At 38.8% G+C, this 20,404-nt stretch overlaps 3 protein-coding genes across 9 annotated transcripts in view; all 3 read right to left on the bottom strand.

Moving 5' to 3' along the window:
- Position 1: 1 nt before the first annotated feature.
- Positions 2–6,299, bottom strand: LOC131308070 (uncharacterized). 3 transcript variants are annotated; one of them, XM_058334888.1, is made up of 8 exons: positions 6,122–6,299; positions 5,836–5,862; positions 5,528–5,653; positions 2,535–2,784; positions 1,908–2,018; positions 1,439–1,525; positions 1,266–1,352; positions 2–850 (listed from the first exon to the last, which is right to left on the bottom strand). In XM_058334888.1, the coding sequence occupies exons 1-8, from the start codon at positions 6,166–6,168 to the stop codon at positions 269–271; spliced, it is 1,317 nt and encodes a 438-aa protein (XP_058190871.1). In that variant the 5' UTR covers positions 6,169–6,299; the 3' UTR covers positions 2–268. The 3 variants fall into 3 exon arrangements, with proteins under 3 accessions (XP_058190871.1, XP_058190872.1, XP_058190874.1); XM_058334889.1 differs by having other exon boundaries at positions 1,908–1,994; XM_058334891.1 differs by having other exon boundaries at positions 2–793; positions 1,908–1,994.
- Positions 6,300–8,601: 2,302 nt separating this feature from the next.
- Positions 8,602–15,734, bottom strand: LOC131308068 (uncharacterized). The gene is made up of 11 exons (XM_058334881.1): positions 15,429–15,734; positions 15,181–15,207; positions 14,670–14,792; positions 13,356–13,602; positions 12,729–12,815; positions 12,250–12,336; positions 12,078–12,164; positions 10,432–10,518; positions 10,081–10,167; positions 9,796–9,882; positions 8,602–9,438 (listed from the first exon to the last, which is right to left on the bottom strand). The coding sequence occupies exons 1-11, from the start codon at positions 15,482–15,484 to the stop codon at positions 8,956–8,958; spliced, it is 1,458 nt and encodes a 485-aa protein (XP_058190864.1). The 5' UTR covers positions 15,485–15,734; the 3' UTR covers positions 8,602–8,955.
- A 2,559-nt stretch (positions 15,735–18,293) lies between these two features.
- The window catches only part of LOC131308069 (uncharacterized), a 45,930-nt gene continuing 43,819 nt past the window's right edge, over positions 18,294–20,404 (bottom strand). For 3 of the 5 annotated variants that reach the window (XM_058334883.1, XM_058334885.1, XM_058334882.1), the window contains exons 9-10: positions 19,794–20,262; positions 18,294–18,804 (exon numbers count right to left, since the gene is read on the bottom strand). In XM_058334883.1, the coding sequence (XP_058190866.1) occupies positions 18,656–18,804; positions 19,794–20,262 (618 nt within the window). In that variant the 3' untranslated portion in view covers positions 18,294–18,655. Of the gene's footprint in view, positions 18,805–19,043; positions 20,263–20,404 lie in introns of those variants that run through there. The other 2 variants (XM_058334886.1, XM_058334887.1) reach the window with 2 other exon arrangements.

The following is a 20,404-nucleotide window of genomic DNA, read 5'->3' as shown; positions in this document are numbered from 1 at the left end:
TGCCAAATCATACTATATTTTGATACAGTATCTGGCCTATTGACCGATTAATACTGTATTCACAATCGATGAATATCCCTGTTGGACAAGCTATCTACCCAGAATAACTGAAATTGTCAGAATTGCTCTGTACTATTAACATGTAAATAGGAGACAGCGATGTAAATTGTCAACTTGAAAACACCATAGAAATTACAGCTTTGAATTCTAAATTAAACTGCCTTCCATAATCCGAATAAAACCTTTCACCCAAAGTGTCAAATATATTTTACTGCGTATTGGACAAGTGCCACTTTCCTCGAAGATGAGAGGCCAAATCAATCTCACTGATCAACTTAACATCACAGATAGTGCACTGAAATTTAAACTGATCCATCCTGCCACCAGTGTAATCTACCTTTTTCACTCTGTATTGCTCATTAGTCCGAGTGATTTGCACCTTATCCTCTGGTATCTTGGTTCTATAAACGTTTGGTCTATCAACGGAAAGGGTCTTCTTTGGCTCCAGACTGGCTGCCAAAGAGGAGGAACCCTTGTTTTTGTTCACCTGCTTACTTGCTTTCAGCTCTTCGCACTTATCCTTGTGTTTTCTCCCTTGAAGATGAAAATCCAAGTTCTTCTCGCACGTGGTTGTCACCTGGCATAAAGCACAAGTCCACTCTCTCTGAACTTTATATGAAGTGGTTATCTCCACGGCTTTGTTCTTTCCACCAGCTGTGGCCACTATCTTCTCCTTAATTTCCCCAGCAGCAACTGTTTTCTTCTCATTTTGAGCAAGATTTGGCTCTAGACACTTAACATGCCAAAGAGGAAAGTTGAGGTTTGATTGTATGGATGCTGATCTTGCTTCCTATGAAAACAACGTGAAAAATCTCATGCCTATGTTTTGGATCATTGATATGCTGACGAATTAAGAGGAACTTCTAGTTGGGGAAAGGATTTCTGTTCTCAAGTACGAGGTCTATTTTTCTCATGGTTTTTTTTACATATAACAAATCTCTCTACAAATCATTGATCGAAATATGGCCTATGGGGACAGAAACAAGTGAATGGAAAAGAAGACATTCAAGTGAAGAAGGAAGATTTATTTCCATAAAACATCCATTATCCGAACACAATCCTAGGAAGATTGTGGAAGTTCATATAATAAAAACCAGCAGAAAGCAGCTGTGGAGATGGGAAAGAGAAAGTACAAGAATGCAAGTTGAACAAAAGAAAGAAGCATCGAAGAAACCCAAGTGACAAAAATTCGATTGAGATGCTACCTGTTCTGTTGCAACTGCTCGATTTTCATCCTTCAATTCCCCGGCAGTGGCATTCTCCTTAGCAACATGAGGCTCTTTCAGTTTGGACTGGAAAAAGCAATGGTTGGTTTATCGAATTTCCTCTTTAAATGAAAGCATTATACTGCTCAATAGGAAATGATAGGAAACCTTACCAACTTTATTGCAGCTACTGGACATTTCTCTGGTAGTTCCACTGCTCTAGCATCCACCTTGCCAGCATTAGGTTCTTCGTGTTTGGACTAAGAAAAAACATGGATCACATTACACCCACAAATTAATGGAAACACATACCAATATGACTAAAAGCTCTTCGTACAACTTTAACAAAACTCAAATCATGATATAACCAAATTTGAACAGGAGTAAGACGTCAGAAAGAAAAACCCTTCTCAGTGCTAGCTCCTTGGTTTACTATATTTAACAAGGACGCAACTCATTTCCACATGAAATATAACAGGACAAGGCTTTGAATGGCAAAACTGCCAACAAGCTTTTTCATTTTCGAATTTTAGAAGCACTGAACTTTGCCTGGAGGAGGTGTCTTTCCTGCAAACTAAGCAGACCAACAGTAGACACCCTTTGAAATTAACAGAAACGGATACAAATCCAAAAGGTAGTTACCTGGATTGCTGCAGTTGTATCCCTTTCCTCTGTATTAGTCATTGCCTTGATCTCTTCCACGCCAACGTCAGGCTTTGTATGCTTGGACTGAAGCAAAGGGAAATGGTATTTCTATTTGTCGTCATAGAGATGTATATAAACATTAGGCATACAAAGAGAGAGAGAGAGAGAGCATATACTTTGTCATGCATATTCCATGTGTATCAAAATTGAGAAGACAGTCACATTTATGATCATAAAAAACCAATAAACCAACTCCATCTAATGATTCCGATTACAAATTAAATGGATTTGCAATGACTTTTTAAAGGAAGAAATGATGGGGGGAATCAGAAAGTAACTTCAACTTTTTCACTTCCTCTGTTTCTAAATCATTTTATTTTCCTCCCCAAATCACTTACCAAAAATGTGAACACAACCAAAGCGTGCATTTACACATAGATTGACATGTAGAAGATGCAAGCACATCAACATTTGCACGTAATGAACATAATGACCCGACGTCTCACATTGAATCTGAAATTCCAGGACTCCCGTTGCTATGAAAAGCCATCATTTATATAACTGGTCAAGTACATTCACATTAGACAAGTTCATGTCTATTGCTGCCAGGGCTCACTCACTTACCTTCTGATCAAGGAGTTTCTCCAAAGCTTCAGATCCATTCTCTTGAACATACCTATCTACCACAGCTAGAAAGCTTTCAGCATCCAGAGATTTGTCCTCCTTGGGTTTAATGAAGTATTTGATAGCAGCTTGCAGATCCACAGATAAGCACGGGCGAAGCAGGCACTCATAAACATAAGAAGCACCATTAAAATCAGGTAGCACCAACAAGCACATGGCAATTAGCTTCAGATAAGGCCAGAAGGGAAGCCTGGTATGCACAAATAAGGAAACCAGTGAAGCACAATCTATGCTCTTAATGAAAACCCTGTATCAGGTTGAACAATTCCTAAAAAGCATTATGACATGTTGCTTGACCGATTCCTAGACCTAAAATAATGGGTTCCCCCAAGCATAGGGCTGAGACCGATGTAGCACAATATCCGGTAAGACCGGAGTCGAATCCACTAAGGACGGTGAAGTGTGTGCTGTGGAACCTCGGGTAGTTATTTTTTTAAATGGGCTCTTAGGTAGCCACCCTTTGTCGTTTTGATTGAGATTAAATTAAAACCTAGAAATTGATTGTACTTTTCAAATAATTAAAAGGAAGGTACAGTCATAGGGTTCATAGCACTCGTAACCAGTCCGGATTAACCTGCTCTATTTGGAGTTCTTAAAAACGTTTAATTTTAGATTGAGAAAGATACCCCGCAAGATACAAAACCCTATGGTCGCCGTTTACTCATGCGCAGCAAAGAATGGGTTTTGGACCCCATTCCCCCGTTCACATGGGCTCCGACAATGCCCGGATTTGTCCACGGGACGTATTTTTCAATCAAAAATCGTTCTTTTCATCATTTGAAAATAGGAGCAGTGCCCGAACTGATCACGGCGTGCTAATTACCCCGCGACTCTACCTAAATGACTACTCACTAATCACTAAATAAGAAACAAAAGAAACCCTAATTAAAAACATGCTTTTATTACGCGAGATAATAAATAAATAAAAGTTCTAAGTTAAACATGAATCAACGAACAACTTTTATAAAGAACAGAAATTAAAACCAGTTATCAGAATGCGAGTAATTAAATAAAACATCAAAAACTTGAAAGAAATAATACTCGAAAGAAAACTAAACTTCGGAACGAAAAGCTTTGGCAGCCCCCGTTCCTTGTTTCGTCCATCCGACTCGTCACTGTGCGCAGCCTTCTTCTTTTTCCACGCCTCTGGCGCGTCTCTCTTCTACGGCAGCAGCCTTTTCTTCTCTTTTTATGTCCTCTCTAGTCGACCTAATTTTCATGCGGGAACTAAAAATCATGGGCCATGCTTCCACCCCCCAGCCAAACAACTCTATTCCATACCCTTAATTAACCAATTAATTTGGGCCCATCTTAATTGCATTGGTTTCTACTAAACCCACTTCAAGACCTCGTTGCACCGATGGCCAAAATTATAAAGCCCAATTCAGTACATTTGATATTATATGCTACTTGTCTTGATATTCCCTTTGATTTGATCAGTCTGTAACCAATGTCGCCCATTAACGCGTTATAACTTCGAAATACCTACAACACACAAATCACGCATTAAGCTCCGATTAACAATCTAAATAGACTTAACAAAGATAAATTAGGGGACGCTAATGTGAACATTTACGTGCCTATCACATGTAGCTGGGGGTATCCACCTGCTGTAATCTAAATTTCTCATCTTGGTGCTAAATCTACCTAAAAGAGGATGCTCAGTTTTGGGAGGCAGGTGAAAATGCTATACACTAGTGTGTAGGCAAATAATGTAGAAACAATGTATGCCACCCAAATTTCTCACTGTTTCATGTCATAGGATGCTTGCGATTGTTTATATACTTGGCAGTAGTTATACAGGGACCAAATCAAGGAGACTCATATCGTTCAACACATACATGTAATACATGTTTGGGTACATAATTGCTTTTCTATTTACAAGACCAACATTTGCATTTCCACTTGAAACCGGTGTCACTTCGAATTTTAGGGAATCATACATTTATAACAGAGCAAAAGACCGCACAATTAGTCATTTCAAATTGTTGGGAGTCAGAGCTTTGTATCACGGCTGAAAACACCGGATTAAGTATAGGACCAGATGCTACATATACAAAAATCAGATTGGATAATTGCCATAGAATCAAAACTCAAAAGAAAAAAGGTTGTCATATAATCATTGTCAACAGAGTTGGTGTCCCTAACCGTAAGTTGTGGAGCATGGTGGTAGGTTATGTTGGAAAATGTCCCACATTGGTTATTTATAACCTCCAAAACTAGTATATGAGCCTGGGCCACCTCTCCACTTATTGCCAATTGGTTTTGAGTTTGGATGTTTTAACATGGTATCAGAGCTAGGTTTTCAAAGGCGTTTCCCCTTTGTTTGTGCCATGGTTGCACCTTATTTCGTTGTGATCCGTACGTTCCAGATCCTTTGTTGACCTCTCCACGTGCGAGTTGGGGGTTTGCACTTGCGGGGGAGTGTTGAAATTTATCCCACATTGGTTATTTATAACTCCAAAACTAGTATGTAAGCCTGGACGGTCTATTCACTCATTGCCAATACGTTTTGAGTCGGATGCCTTAACAGGTTACAAACCTCATGTGCAACATCGGTTTAGTGAGAGCATAAACTTGTGTATATGAGCTCTTTCAACACCTTCCCCTTGCAAAGCAAGTTTTAAAGGTGAGTCCAACACAAAGGTTTGATCACCTGTATCTGCTGCTAAAATTTGGTGACATATTCGAGTCCTCGGAGTAATGCCTAACATTTTGACAAAGAACACAGAACATATACTCCACTTAACTCGGACCTAGAAACTCTTCAAAAAATTCATTATCTTCAGTGACCCGAGCTGTCCAATGACTCAATAACATGGACCTCATTATGATGTTCAACCTGAAGCCTAAAACTTTTATCCCATCGAAGCACATAGAAAATGGGACGACGTATAAGCAAAATGCTGGGGGTATGCAGGAGACTTAATTACCGGTCATCAATAGGTTTGACAAAAGCAAGCTCAAAGAGAGAAACCAGCGAGAAAAGAATCCAATATGCCACCAAATTCCGCATATCCGAGTTGGAATTATTCTCGATTGCCTGAATCGAGGCATACCTGTACAAAAAAGTGCTTCTGCATCAGCAATTGAATATTAAGTTTACCAGACTCTATTTTGCACACTGAACATTATACACTTTTAAAACCATATTACTGAATAAATTCATGCAATACAAATAGAGAGAGAGAGAGAGAGAGAGAGAGAGAGAGAGAGAGAGAGAGAGAGAGAGAGAGATTACAGAGGACAACCCAGACCAAAGAGAGGCCTGCAAGTAAAATACATAATTCGTCAGAGAATATTCAACATGCAAAGAGAGTGAGCTTGAAATGCAACAAAAATTAAATTAAAAAGGTACAAAACGATATCCTTGATTCACAAGGATCATCAAGTATCCAACACGAAATTCGGACATATTCGAGTACGAAACCAAACAAGAGTAAAGGGAAACTGGTAAAGTGTACTCCTTTCCCTTTCTAAACACAAGGTTTAATTTGTTTGAAGCTAGAAAGCAAAGTGAATCATACCAAGCAAGCAAGTCGAACCAAAACTTGAGAAAACCCACAAAACCCATGCGGAGTTCGATCGATCTCTTTCTGGCCCCCTTTTTTTTCGCGAATTTTCCTGGGTTTTTTGGTGACGCAACCCCGATTTTGACGCGTAAAAGTGCTTTTCCAGGAGAAAAAGAAATGGAAATTCGAATAGGCGCCTAACGAAAAACAGTTGGAGTTGGTACATAAACTTTTAGGTATACCGGGGATACTATGCCTCATGGTATCCCTTTGGTCTGTTTCTCATTTTTCGATTACATTTAAATAATCGATTTCGTTTATTTTGTAGAGTTCGGCGAGAACCTTAATCATGATAAAAATTGTATTCATCGGACTTTATTTGATACATAATCGGCACATGTGAAAATTGCAAAAAAAACAAAAATTGGGTTTTGATTCAGTGTGTTTTTGGACTCAGTTTTGATTTTATTCAATTTTCATTTGTGCCGATCATGTATCAAATAAAGTCTGATGAACACAATTTTTGGCATGATTAAGATTCTCGCCGAACTCTACAAAATGAACGAAATCGATCATCCAAATGTAATCAGAAAATGACCGAAAAATGAGAAACAGACCGGAGTAATACCATAGAGCTTGGTATCCCCGGGTTACCTAAAAGTCCCGTAGTACTAAAAGAGAAGAAATTTTTTTTGCTGCTTATTTCAGGGGGAAACTGTGGATTATTATTATTATTATTTCCATTTTTATCTCCTCTAACTTTTCGAAGTGATTTTGTTGGTAGTTCAACCTTAATTCATTTTTCCACCCTAATTTCTTCACTTTGAACAGATTTACATAAGGTTTTTTTTTTTTTTGGTAAATACAGATTTACGTGTGAAAGAGAGGAGAAAATAAGTGAGAATGAAAGAGTGAGGAAAAAGGGGGAAAAAACGAAGAAAAGAAAATGTCACTATATGATCAACACTTATTATAACAAACGCTTAGAAATTAAGAAAAGAAAAAACACTTATAATCCGAGATTTGTGCACAGAGCAAAAGTGCACGGATTTGTTGTGGGGCCCACTACGAGTCTCACATAAATAATTTGAGCCGTTCATTAAATGTAAAATATTTTTTCAAGGACCCCGCAAAAAATTGGCTCAATCTAATACTATAAGTGCTCAATTTAATCATTTAACTTTTCAATTGGATTTCATGATAATGAAAAGTTAAATGATTGAATCGAGTACCTATAAGTATTGGATTAGGCTGATTTTTAGCGAGGGTCCTTCAAAAATATTTTACATTTAATGAACGGCTCGGATCGTTTGTGTGGGACCCTAAGTGGGCCCCACACATGAATCTGTGCACAATCTGTGCGGGAATTGTCTATGTAAACAGACTTACTGTTCTTCTATTTTCTCTTAGCTTTTCTCTCAAATGAAACGACTAAAGGGAATTTGGTACATTTCATTCTTTTGGTACTTGCGTCCAAAAAATGAAATGTAATTTGATAAGTCGTTAGAATTTAGCGAGAACATTAATCTTGTCAAAAATTATGTCCATCGAACTTTAATAGATACATAATCGGCAAATGTGAGACTTGCCAAATCATAGTAGAACTAGTGTTTACCCGTGCCAACGGCACTACCCACCCCGATTGAAATTGGAATTACCTTCTGAAAATTAACTTGGTACAAAGAACTCAGTTATCAAAATTGTATTTTTCAATTTCCCCTTCATACTACTGTACTATTTGCTACAAAGCTAACCCGACGTTAAACACGACCACACTATTTGCTCCAGCACCCTTTAAATTGACCAAAAGAAAATACTAATCTCCAGGTGAAAATAGAAAATGGAGAGCAAAACAAACAACAAAGCAAGCCTGAGAAGATCGAAATAGATACTGACAATACCGCCGCTCGACCTCTTATCTGATCGAGTATTCCTCCAAGAGATAAACACGATTGGAATAGCTCGACTCATTTAGGATTTTGATTTGCAGACACGAAAAATAAGCCAAGTCTGACATTGGGTTTCTCTAATGCTTTCTCTATTTTCCCATTTAATTGCATTTCCTGGGCTCGACCCATTTAAGATTTTGATTTCCCCATGGTCAGCTTACATCACACCTCATAATAGAAACAGAGTGTGTCTTGCTTCTATAGAAAAAAATAACAGAATCAATACAAAAACCGATTGAAAATTAACAGGGTGATTCCTCATTGTCACCGGTGAAAATTATCAGAGTTCGTTGGAATGCCCTGATTTGATTATTAGGGTTTTGGGGAGAGAGAGGGGGGAGGGGAGATCAACCACTGAGATCGACGGAGAGAGAGTGTGTGAACTGTGTGAGATTGACCAAGGGAGGGAGAGAACAGTGTGAGAGTTGTGTTCTCGTTGGTGAATTGAACAATGGAGAAAGAGAGAAAAGCGTAGAGGAGACGGAGTTGGGAAAATAAGGAGACATGGCAATTGTGTAATTTAGTTGAAAAGTATGGACACTTCAATAGAATTGGAAGAATGCCTCTTAACCATTGGATCAAATCAATCTCAGTCATTCTAACAACTTGTTCCCACACTATTGTGTATTATTATGTAGATTTGATCACTTGGTAGTCCAACGGGCTTACTAATAATTGTGATATGATATACAGGGCTCAAGGGGACCATCCCTGTTGCCCAAGCTCTCTGCCCAGAACAACTGAAATCATCAAAATAACTCCATAATCTCCGTCGTAAATAGGAGACAGCAGTGTTAATCTCTAACTTGTTCGCCCATCACTTCCATTACCATCCTGTTCCAACCACAAAACACCATAGAAATTGCAGCTTGAATTTCAAACTAAACTTCTTCCATACTCCTAATAAAACCCTCCACCCACAGTATCGTTTATATGTTGCAGAGTCTTGGATAAGTGCTTCTTCCCTCCAAGATGAGAGACCAAAGTAATCTCATTATGCATCTTAACATCACAGATAGTGCACTGAAATTTATATTCTTGTTTCTTGGTTCCATCTTCGTTCAGCCTATCAACAGAAGGGGTCTCCTTTGGCTCCGGACTGGCTACCGAAGAGGAGGAACCCTCGTTTTCGTTCACTTGCTTACTTGCTTTCAGTTCTTGAGCCTTGTGTTTTCTCCCTTCAAGATGAGAGTAAAAGATCTTCTCAGATGTGGTTGTCACCTGACATAAAGCACAAGTCCACTCTCTCTGAACTTTCTCCGAATCGGTTATCTCCACGGCTTTGCTCTCTCCAACAGCTGTTGCCACTGTTTTCTCTTTGATTTCCCCAGTGGCAACAGTTTTCTTCTCTTTTGTAGCAAGATTAGGCTCTACACACTTAACCTGCCAAAGAGGTGAGTTGAGATTTGATTGTACAGTTGCTACTCTTACTTCCTATGGAAACAACAAAACAAATCTCATATCTGTGTTTGGATCATCGATGTGCGGAGGTATTAAGGCTGTGTTTGATCAAGAATCTGTGAATGAATTTATGGTGGGGGAAAAACAAATAAAAGACTTTCATTCTCAAGATAAATCCATGATCCGTACACAGCCTAGAAAGATGCCGACATATAATAAAAACCAGCAGAAAGCAACGGTGGAGATGGGAAAGAGAAGTTAAATACAAGAACGGAAGTTGAACGAAAGAAAGAAGCACCGGAGATACCAAAGTAACGGAAAATTCGATGGAGATGCTACCTGTTCTGTTGCAACTGCTGGACTTTCATCCTTCAATTTCCCCGCATTGTCATTCTCCTTATTAACATTAGGCTCTTTCACTTTGGACTGGAAAAAGAAATGGTTGGTTTAACGGATTCCTCTTCAAATGGAAGCATTAAATTCAATACGAAATACAATTTAATTTGGTGTAAAAAAATAAAGAAAGTAATATATAGAAATATAATTTTTTAGGGTTTGAAAATGCACGGATTCCCGTAGAGGACATTTAAAATGGGACGGAGGGAGTACAATAAAAAACCTTACCAATTTTGTTGCAGCTACGAGACTTCTCTCTGGTAGTTCCACTGCACTAGCATCCACCTTGTCAGCATTAGGTTCTTCGTATTTGGACTAAGAAAAAAGATGGATCGCACGTCATACCCACAAACTAAATTAATTAAACACACGCCTGTATAACTCATTTCCACATGAAATAGAACAGGACAAGACTTTAAATGGCAAAACTACTGTTGGATTGCAACTTTTTCATCTTCGAATTTTAGAAAGCATTGAACTTTTCCTGGAGGCGAGTGTCTTTCGCCACAAACTAAGCAGACCAAAAGTAGACACACATTGAATTAACAGCAGAAACAGATGCAATCCAACAGTGGTTACCTGGATTGCTGGAGCTGTTTCCTTTTCCTCCGTGAAAGTCATTGCCTTCATCACTTCCACGCCAATGTCAGGCTTTGTGTGCTTGGACTGAAGCAAAGGAAACGGTATTTAGTCATTTTCAGTCATAGAGATGTATATAAACATTAGACATACATAGAGAGAGAGAGAGAGAGAGAGAGAGAGAGAGAGAGAGAGAGAGAGAGAGAGAGAGCAGACACTTTGTTGCCAATGAGCCAACTATATCTAATGATTTCAATTACAAATCCACTGCACAAACTTCAGATCTAAATATATAACTTGGTATCCGGTCTAATTGACTAACTAATCCAAATATATAAGGTTCAATAAATTGTATTCACAATCGATGAACATCCCTGTTGCACAAGCTATCTACCCTGAAAAACTAAAATCATAAAAATCACTCACCTCTTCCATTACCATCCTAGTCCAACCACAAACTGAAACACCACAGAAATTGCAGCATTGAATTCTATACTGAACTGCCTCCATAATCTTAATCAAACCCTTCACCCAAAGTGTCAATTATATGTTGCTGAGTCTTGGATAAGTGCTTCTTCCCTCCAAGATGAGAGGCCAAATCCATCTCACTAATCAACGTAACAACACAGATAGTGCACTGAAATTTAAATTGATCCATCCCACCACCAGTGTTATCTACCTTTTTCTCTCTGTATTGGTCATTAGTCCGATTCACTTTCACCTTATCCTCTGGTTTCTTGGTTTCATGTGTTTGGTCTATGAAGGGAAAGGGTCTTCTTTGGCTCCGGACTGGCTGCTGAAGAGGAGGAACCCTTGTCTCTGTATTGGTCATTAGTCCGATTCACTTTCACCTTATCCTCTGGTTTCTTGGTTTCATATGCGTTTGGTCTATGAAGGGAAAGGGTCTTCTTTGGCTCCGGACTGGCTGCTGAAGAGGAGGAACCCTTGTTTTTGTTCACTTGCTTTCAGCTCTTCAAACTTGGCCTGGTGTTTTCTCCCTTGAAGATGAGAATCCAAGTCCTTCTCACACGCGGTCGTCAGCTGGCATAAAGCACAAGTCCACTCTCTCTGAACTTTCTCTGAATCAGTTATCTCCATGGCTTTGCTCTCTCCACCAGCTGCTGCAACTGTCTTCTCTTCAATGTCCCCAACGGCAACTGTTTTATTCTCATTTTGAGCAAGATTTTGCTCTACGCACTTCACCTGCCAACAAGTGCGTTGAGGTTTGATTGTATGGTTTCTGATCTTGCTTCCTATGGAAACAACAGAGCAAATCCCATGGCTTTGTTTTGATCATCAGGTATGCGGAGGTACAAAGGCTGTGCTTGGACTTTGGATCAAGTATCTGTGGAGGAATTTCTGGTGGGAGAAAAAACAAGCAACGGATTTCTGTTCTTAAATATAAGGTGTATTGATGAAGCTAAATTTTTTTCTTTGATTTGCCCTATAATTCCCCTTTCCTTGGAAAATCCCTTCACACCTCAATGATCCACAAACAGCCTAGAAAGATCGCAGAAGTTCATATAACAGAAACCAGCAGAAAGCAACTGTAGAGATGGGAAAGAGATAAATACAAGAATGGAAGTTGCAAGAAAAAAGCAGCACCTAAAAAAAAGTAAAAATGAAAATTTGACTGGCAATGCTACCTGTTCTGTTGCAACTGCTGGACTTTCATCTTTCAATTGCCCCATAGTGGCATTCTCCTTACCCACACTAGGCTCTTCCACGTTGGACTGGATAAAAAAAAACTTCGCTTATCAGGGTTTTGTCTTTAAAGAAAGCATTAAATACAATAGGAAGTACAAGATGAAACCTTACCAATTTTGTTGCAGCAACTGGACTTTTCTCTGGTTGTTCCACTGCTCTAGCATCCAATTTGCCAACATTAGGTTCTTCGTACTTGGACTAAGAAAACAGATGGTTTATACAAAGTAGTGAAGAATTAAATTAACGAAAATGCATGCCAATCAACTATGGTGTTCCTTCAAATTCTCTAACCAAACCTCAATCGTGATGTAACCAATTTTGAAAAGGGGCAAGATGTCTGGAAAAGAAAATATTCTCAATGATAGCTCCTTAGTTTATTCTATTTAACAAGGACAAAACAAATTTCCACATGAAATATTATAGGACAAGACCTTAAATGGAAAATTGCCAACAGTTTCTTTCATTTTCGAATTTTAGAAAGCACTGAACTTTTCCTGGAGGAGAGTGTCAATCCCTGAAACCTAAGCAGGCTAACAGGACACACCAATTGAACTTAACAGCAGACACAGATACAATCCAAAAGTAGTTACCTGGATTGCTGTAGCTGTTCCCTTTTCCTCTGTATTAGTCATTGCCTTGATCTCTTCCACGCCAATGTCATGCTTCGTATGCTTGGACTGAAGAAAGAGAAACAGTACATGCAGTTACTTATATGTTAGACATACATATGGAGAGAGCAAATACCTTGTCCCACATATTCCATGTGTATCAAAATTGCGAAGACCCTCGCATTTATATACGGAAGGACCAATAAGCCAACTCCATCTAATGATTCCGACTACAAATTAAAATGCACCAACTTTGGATCATGGATGTGCTACTGAGATTTTTTTAGGGAAGGAAAATGACAGGGAAATCAATTTGTAAATTTAGCTTTTTCAGTTCATCTTTTCCTAACTCATCTTTTTCCCTCCGCATATCCCTTCCATATTCTTAATGTGAACAAAAACAAAGAGTGCAACTATGCATAGATATCGCATGTAGAAGATGCAAGCACATCAACATTTGCACATAATGACCCTACATCTGGTAGTGAATATGAACTTCCATGACTCAATGCCTTTGCGATGAAAAGTTCCCATTTATACAACTGGTAAAGTCTGACCCCATTAGACAACTTCTTAACTATTGCTGGCAAGACTTACTGAGTGGCTTACCTCTCGATCAAGGAGTTTCTCCAAAGCTTTCTCCAAAGCTTCAGATCCATTTTCTTTAACATACCTCTCTGCCAGAGCTAGAAAGAGTTTTTCCTCCTTGGGTTTAATAAAGTATTTGATAGCAGCTCGCGGATCCACAGATAAGCATGGGCGAAGTAGGCACTCATAAACATAAGAAGCACCATTAAAATCAGGTAGCACCAACAAGCACATGGCCATTAGCTTCATGTAAGGCCAGAATGGAAGCCTGGTATGCACAAATAAGGAAATGAGTTGAAGCACAATCTGTGCTCTTCCTGGAAAAACCCCATATCAAATCCAACAATTCCTAAAAAGCATTATGACATGCAGCTGTAGTTATCCACCTGCTGTATTCTCAATTTCTCATCCTCTAGGTGCAAAATCTACCCAAAAGAGGATACTAAGTTTTGGGAGGACAGCTGAAAATGCTATATTCTAATATGTATGCATTTAGGGCAGAAACGATATGTCACCAGAATTTCTCGCTGCTATGTCGTAGGATACTCATTGATTCCGTATTAATTTATATACCGGAAAAAGTCAGGGAGATCCATATCTCGGCCAAACATGCATGTTGCCATACAAGTTTTCGTCTTTAATTAGTATTTCTTTTTAGTGAGAAGACAAATATCTGAATTTCCACTCGAAACCCACACTCACTGCGAAATTTTTGGGACTCAGAGGTTTGTTTCATAGTTAAACACCACGTCAAGTATAGGATCAGATGCTACCTATAAGAGAATCTGATCGGAAAATTGTCAGAGTCACAAGAAAAAGGGTTGTCATATAGAAATTGTCAATAGAGCTGGTCTTTATGACTGTCAGTTGCTGAGCATGGTGATACCGTGATAGGTTATGACCCTCATGTCCCACATCATTTAGTGAGACTCAACCTTGTGTATATAATCTTTTCCGCTCGCGCGCGCACACACACCCCAGTAACCCCACCCCTCCCTACCATGGTTTCAAGAAATGTCCTACCCAAAAGTTTTGATCATTTGTATATGCTACTAAAACTTGGTGATATCATTCTGACAGAGAACACAAATCATATATGGTGCATTCCTAGTTAGAGGTAGATCAACCATTATGCTACTTAACCCGACGCCTAGAACAACTCAAAAAAGTCATTTTCGTCGCTAGCCTGAGCTGTCCAAATGGACCTCATTTTGACATTCGACATGAATCATAAATAATCCTTGGGTATATCCCAACCTTTTCCCCTTTTGAGCACACAAACATTGCAATAGCATATTAAGCAAACTCCCAGGGGTTCATAGCAGACTTAATTACCAGTCAATAAGTTTCACAGAAGCAAGCTCAAAGAGAGAAACCAGAGAGAAAAGAATCCAATACGCCACCAAATTTCTCATCTCCGAGTTGGAATTATTCTCGATTGCCCGAATCGAGGCATACCTGTCCAAGAAAATATTCTTGCGTCAGCACAATATAGTAAGTTTACCAGACTTTATTTTGTACACTGAACATTATACATTTATAAAACCACATATTACGGAATAAATTAATGCAATACGTGTATGCGTGTGTTGTTGTAATAAATGGCCATGATTCGCTCAAACTCTTCCCCGGATTAGTTAAACTTTTCCCTTGAATAGTTTTTTTAAAATCTAAACCATCCAAATACATCTAGACGGTCAGAATTATGCGCACAACCAACACAACGGTTGTGCGCGTAGCATTTTTGGTGCGCATATTAATCTTGAAATATATATATATATATATATATATATATATATATATAGAGAGAGAGAGAGAGAGAGAGAGAGAGAGAGAGAGAGATTACAGAGGACAGCCCAGACCAAAGAGAGGCCTGCAAGTAAAATACAATAACACGTCAGAGAATATTCTTCATGTACATCAATGCTACTATAGGTACATAAAGATACTTGAATTGAATCACAAGGATCACCAGGAATCCAACACGGATTTCGGACCTATCGGAGTACAAAAAACAAGAGTAAAGGGAAACTAGTAAAGTGTTTTCTAAAACAGGGTGTTGTTTGAAGCTAGAAAACAAGTGAATAGGGGTACCAAGCAAGCAAATCGAAGCATTTGAAAGCAAACTTGAGGAAACCCACAAAACCCATGTGGAATTCGATCTCTTTCTGGGCCTTTTTTCTCGGATTTTCCTTGGGTTTTATTGCGAAGAATCTGCCCCGATTTTGACGCGCAAAAGTGCTTTTTCCGGGGTAGAAGAGAAATTCGTATAGGCGCAGTAAGAAAGTCCCTCAAGATATCCGGGTTCAGGCTACAAAGCTCGGCTGCATCCCGGTCCTTGCCATGGATTGGGGAATGCTGTCTAGCGGGTGTCGAGAAGCATCCAATCATTCATCTTGGCATAAATGGTTCAGGTCGAATTTAAGTACATACAAATTTAAATCATTCATTGCTCGATCAAAATCTAAATTTTAGATTGCAGAGATAAACGGACGAATCGGTCACTAAGCACCCGAGCATCCCCCCATTCCTAATGGCAATGGACAAATTATTTTTTGGTATATGTATATCCCATTCTATTAACAACTTTTTTTACTTTTTTGGTTTTATTTTTATTTGAATTTTTTTCGCGTTAGTTAGTTTTGCACTAAACTTTTGTGACTTAATTATTCATCTCGACGGAAAAGTAAATTTTTGACCCCATTCCATTAACAACTTTTTTGGTTTTGTCTTGATTTGAATTTTTTCGCGTTTGATAGTTTTGGTCCTCACTTTTTTAGTTTTTCGATTCTTCTTGGAAAAATAAAAAAAATTACTTTTACTCAAATATTTTGAAAAATAACCACGTTTTAGCAAAAAAAAAAATTCAGTATTTTTGACTTTTTTTACTTAAAAGTGGTTATTTCTCAAAATATTTGGATAAAAGTACAAACAAATTAATTGCTTTCCGATTCGCATTAAGTTACAAAAGTTCCCCATTCTACTAAGCACTAAAAGTACTGTTAAGACTTTTCTATTTACTTACTTCCAAGGTTTCTGAAAGATATAAATACATTAGTGCAACTTTGATTGAGTAAAGCCCAAAGGATGCTCTATGTCCAATTTTAAATTTTGTTCCTTTTCCTTTTCCTTTTCCTTTCTTGTGTATGTGCTGTGCATTAAGGTGGGCCTTCTTAAAAAACTTCTTCTTGGTCAATTTAAGCGTAAATCTTGTGGAACTTGTAAACAAAATTCATAGGTCGACGTTGCTTGGCAAACAAGCTATGTAAACATTGACGTGGATGCAATCATTTCAAGGTAATAAATACGAATCGGTAACCAATAGGTACAGTGTCTAAGACTAGTGATATTGATCAAAAGAGGAAAATCTTGGTGGCTAAGTTTAGTTGTGTGGTATGAATTGTTGAATGTGAAGATGACATAATGGTTAACCCCGACTGGTCTAATCAAGATAATGTTTTCTCATGGATGAGAAATAGGTTCCAGGATATAAGCACGGGAACTTTATAGGTCCCACCATCTTGTCTGATGTCGCAGCTGATATGGAGTGTTACAAGGTATCTTATTCACAATCCCAAATATTTGCATCTTGTCTTCTGGATGAACCTTGGATAATTTCACTAGTTTCTATTTGGGTTTGTTTGACGCAGGTGGAAATCTTTGGCCCAGTTCTTCTTTGCTTGCAGGTTTGCACATAATTCCACATGTGCTTCTCTTGAAATAATTAAGTTGTTCTCCATTCATCATGGAGTTAACTAAGAGAATTTTTCGTGTTCCCTTCCTGCTTCTCTTGCAATTAAATTGTTTTTGCTGATCGTGGAGATTTATAATTTTTCAAGTTCCCCTTTGTGTACACGCTGACAACTTAGACGAGGCCATAAACTTTGTCAATAGAAACAAGTATTTCCTTTAGCGTGACTTTTATCTTTGCACCTCAATCTTCATTATCTAACTATTCTACCGTCATATCTATCGTTTTGCAGATATGGAAATGGAGCTTCCATATTCACCACCTCTGGTGTAGTGGCAAGGAAATTTCAAACTGAGATTGAGGCCGGGCAGGTATTAAAGCACATTCTATCATTGCCCTCGGCATAGTCTAAAAGCAAATGAAAATACGAAACAGAGATTGAATCTTAAGAATGAAATTTGATACCTACATCCAAAAAAGGGTATGTAATTGGATATATATTTGTCATTATGGGTGCCACCCTTGCTCTGCTTGTTGACAAAAGTTTAGTTTCTAGAAACAACTGGACAATGTTGTTTCTTTTTGGTTTTCTAGCAATGGTTTTACTGACAATAAGTCCATTTTATGATTTGCATATTTGCATCCCTCGTCTAAACCACGAACATTGACTGGACATGAATTAGGTCGGCATCAATGTTCCTATTCCAGTTCCGTTGCCCTTTTTCTCATTGATTGGCTCCAAGGCATCTTTTGCGGGCGATCTCAATTTCTACAGTATATATACACAAACAGTTTACATAATATGGACACACGCCGTCAGATTCCAATATTTCTGAACTCGGGTTTCATAAATTTGCAAGTAAGGGTGGGGTTCATTTTTACACTCAGGTCAAGACTGTGACTCAACAATGGAAGGATTTACCTAGGGGCTCTGGAGTATCCTTGGCAATGCCTACTTCAGTCATAATATGACAAATGGTTTTCTGGCTTCCTGTTTGAAACTTGTTTGTATTAATTGTGGGAACCCTTCGATGAAATAATAGGGCATTTCCATTTCACCATAGGTGTTCCTATCTTTATTTCTCCGCCTTTTTTTGTGTGTCTGGTTGTGTGAGGAAGCAAGTGTGCACAGACGAGAGACAAGAGTTAGCCCTAAGCACAAGAAACTATCAAAACTTTTCTCACTTTTTTTTCCTGAAAAACTATTCTCTGAATTTGCGGACTGAATCAAATTTACAATACTTGATCCCATGAGGTAAAAAGCGAAATGAAAGAGTAAATATCATTAGAAAAGCACCCATTTATTATTATTCTCATATTGACATTAACCTACTTGTAGAAATCATAGCAAAAAAAATTGTAATGACCTGTAGTGAGACTTGCAAGTATCTGGCCTAACCGATTGATTAGTCCAAATATATAAGGTTCAATAGACTCTATTCATAATCGATGAACATCCTCGTTGCATTCACCAAAATCACTCCGTAGTATTAAGGATGTAAATAGGAGACAGCAATGTTAATCATTCATTTGTTCACCCACCACTTCAATTACCATCCTATTCCAACCACAAAACAACACCATAGAAATTGCAGCTTTGAATTCTATATACTAAACTGCCTCCATAATCCTAACAAAACCCTTCACCCAAACTACCAAATATAAGTTCCTGAGTATTGAATATGTGCCTCTTCCCTCCAAGATGAGAGGCCACATCAGTCTCAGTAATCAACTTAACATCACAGATAGTGCACCGAAATTTAAACGGAACCATCCCACCTAGGGATAGCATTCGGAGCGGATATGGGGATTTACGTACCCGATCCCCGAAACCGATTGGCTACCCAAATCCGCCCCGATACCCGAACGGGGAGGAGAGGAATGAACCATAACCAAACCAAACGGGGTTCAGATAACCCCCAAACCAAATGGGTAACCGAAATCAATTAGAAACCCAAAAAAATAATAATAATAATCAGAAAACAGATTATCAAGGCCGGGCCTACACAGAACAAATCTTATCTATCTAATTTTTTTTATTTTTTTTTATCAGAAGAAAAGCCAAACCACCGCTAAAGAGTCACTCTTACATCAGATTTTAACAAATGAAACAAAACAGAAGGGAAAGATCTTAACAATCGAAGTTTGAAACTTTAATGTAGGGAAAGTGTTACTGGTGTAGGAAATCAACATGCAAGTCTTGCCGACGGCGCCGTCACCAGCCATCACAAACTTTATGGCCCTGCCGTTGTCATTAAATCAGGAAAGTGAAGTTTGCAAAATGGAGGAATATGAGACCTGTTCGTGGCATCTTCAACTGCATGAATTGAACCGCTGGAGAATGAATTGAACCGTTGGAGAATGAATTGAATCGACGCACTCATTTCCACCAGATCTTGACGATTGAAAACCGAAGGGGTTGTAAATTGGAACAGATTTGAGAGTGATTGTGACTTTGATCGTGGATAAAGAGAGTTGATAATGTGGGTCAATTTGTGTGGGGGTGGGGGGGGGGGGGGGTTGTTGTGGCAGCTGATCTGATTTACGTATTGTAATTTTAATATTGCGGTTCGGTTTGGGTATCGGTTTGGTTTGGGCTTCAGTTCGGGCAATAGTTACACCATAGCCAAACCGATACCCGTTCGGTTATCCAAGGCCTCAACCATACCCATATCCACGGGAAAAAATTCGGTTATGGTTCGGGAAAAAACTTCGGTTAAGGTTCGGGTACCCATCGGTTCGGTGCAAATTGCCATCCCTAATCCCACCACCAGTGTTATAAACCTTTTTCTCTCCGTATTGCTCATTAGTCTGACTCACTTGCACCTTAACCTCTGGATTCTTGATTTTATATTGGTTTGGTCTGTCAACGAAAAGGATCTCCTTTGGCTCCGGACCGGCTGCTGAAGAGGAGGAACCCGGGTTTTTGTTCACTTTCTTACTTGCTTTCAGCTCTTCGCACTTGTCCGTGTGTTTTCTCCCTTGAAGATGAGAATTCAATTCCTCCTCACGTGGGGTAGTCACCTGGCATAAAGCACAAGTCCACTCTCTCTGAACTTTCTCTGAATCGGTTATCTCCACAGTTTTTTTCTCTCCACCAGCTGCTGCAACTGTCTCCCCTTTAATTTCCCCAGCACCAACTGTTTTCTTCTCATTTTGAGCAAGATTTTGCACTGCACGCTTCACCTGCCAACGAGGTGGGTTGAGGTTTGATCGCATGGTTGGTAATCTTGCCGCCTATGAAAACAACATAGCAAATCTCATGGCTTTGTTTTGATCAGCAGGTATGCGGACGTACTAATGCTGTGTTTGGATCAAGGATCTGTGGAGGAATTTCCGGTGGGAGAAAAAACAAGCCAAGGATTTGTGTTATTAAATA

This window comes from Rhododendron vialii, chromosome 11a, assembly GCF_030253575.1.
Source record: "Rhododendron vialii isolate Sample 1 chromosome 11a, ASM3025357v1".
Classification (NCBI taxonomy): Eukaryota; Viridiplantae; Streptophyta; class Magnoliopsida; order Ericales; family Ericaceae; genus Rhododendron; species Rhododendron vialii.
The sequence above is the reverse complement of the archived record's forward strand: the minus strand, read 5'-3'. Positions and strand labels throughout refer to the sequence as shown.

What these genes read in the sequence shown, in the direction of transcription:
- LOC131308070 (XM_058334888.1), bottom strand. Translation starts at nt 6,168, where the DNA reads ATGGGTTTTGTGGGTTTTCTCAAGTTTTGGTTCGACTTGCTTGCTTG. An exon ending in AGAAACTCCTTGATCAGAAG is followed by an intron (nt 2,019 to 2,534) that starts GTAAGTGAGTGA and finishes GACGACAAATAG; the next exon opens with AAATACCATTTCCCTTTGCT. An exon ending in CAGTAGCTGCAATAAAGTTG is followed by an intron (nt 1,353 to 1,438) that starts GTAAGGTTTCCT and finishes TGCTTTTTCCAG; the next exon opens with TCCAAACTGAAAGAGCCTCA.
- LOC131308068 (XM_058334881.1), bottom strand. Translation starts at nt 15,484, where the DNA reads ATGGGTTTTGTGGGTTTCCTCAAGTTTGCTTTCAAATGCTTCGATTTG. An exon ending in CAGTTGCTGCAACAAAATTG is followed by an intron (nt 12,165 to 12,249) that starts GTAAGGTTTCAT and finishes TTTTTTATCCAG; the next exon opens with TCCAACGTGGAAGAGCCTAG. An exon ending in CAGCAGTTGCAACAGAACAG is followed by an intron (nt 10,519 to 12,077) that starts GTAGCATTGCCA and finishes CCTTTGCTTCAG; the next exon opens with TCCAAGCACACAAAGCCTGA.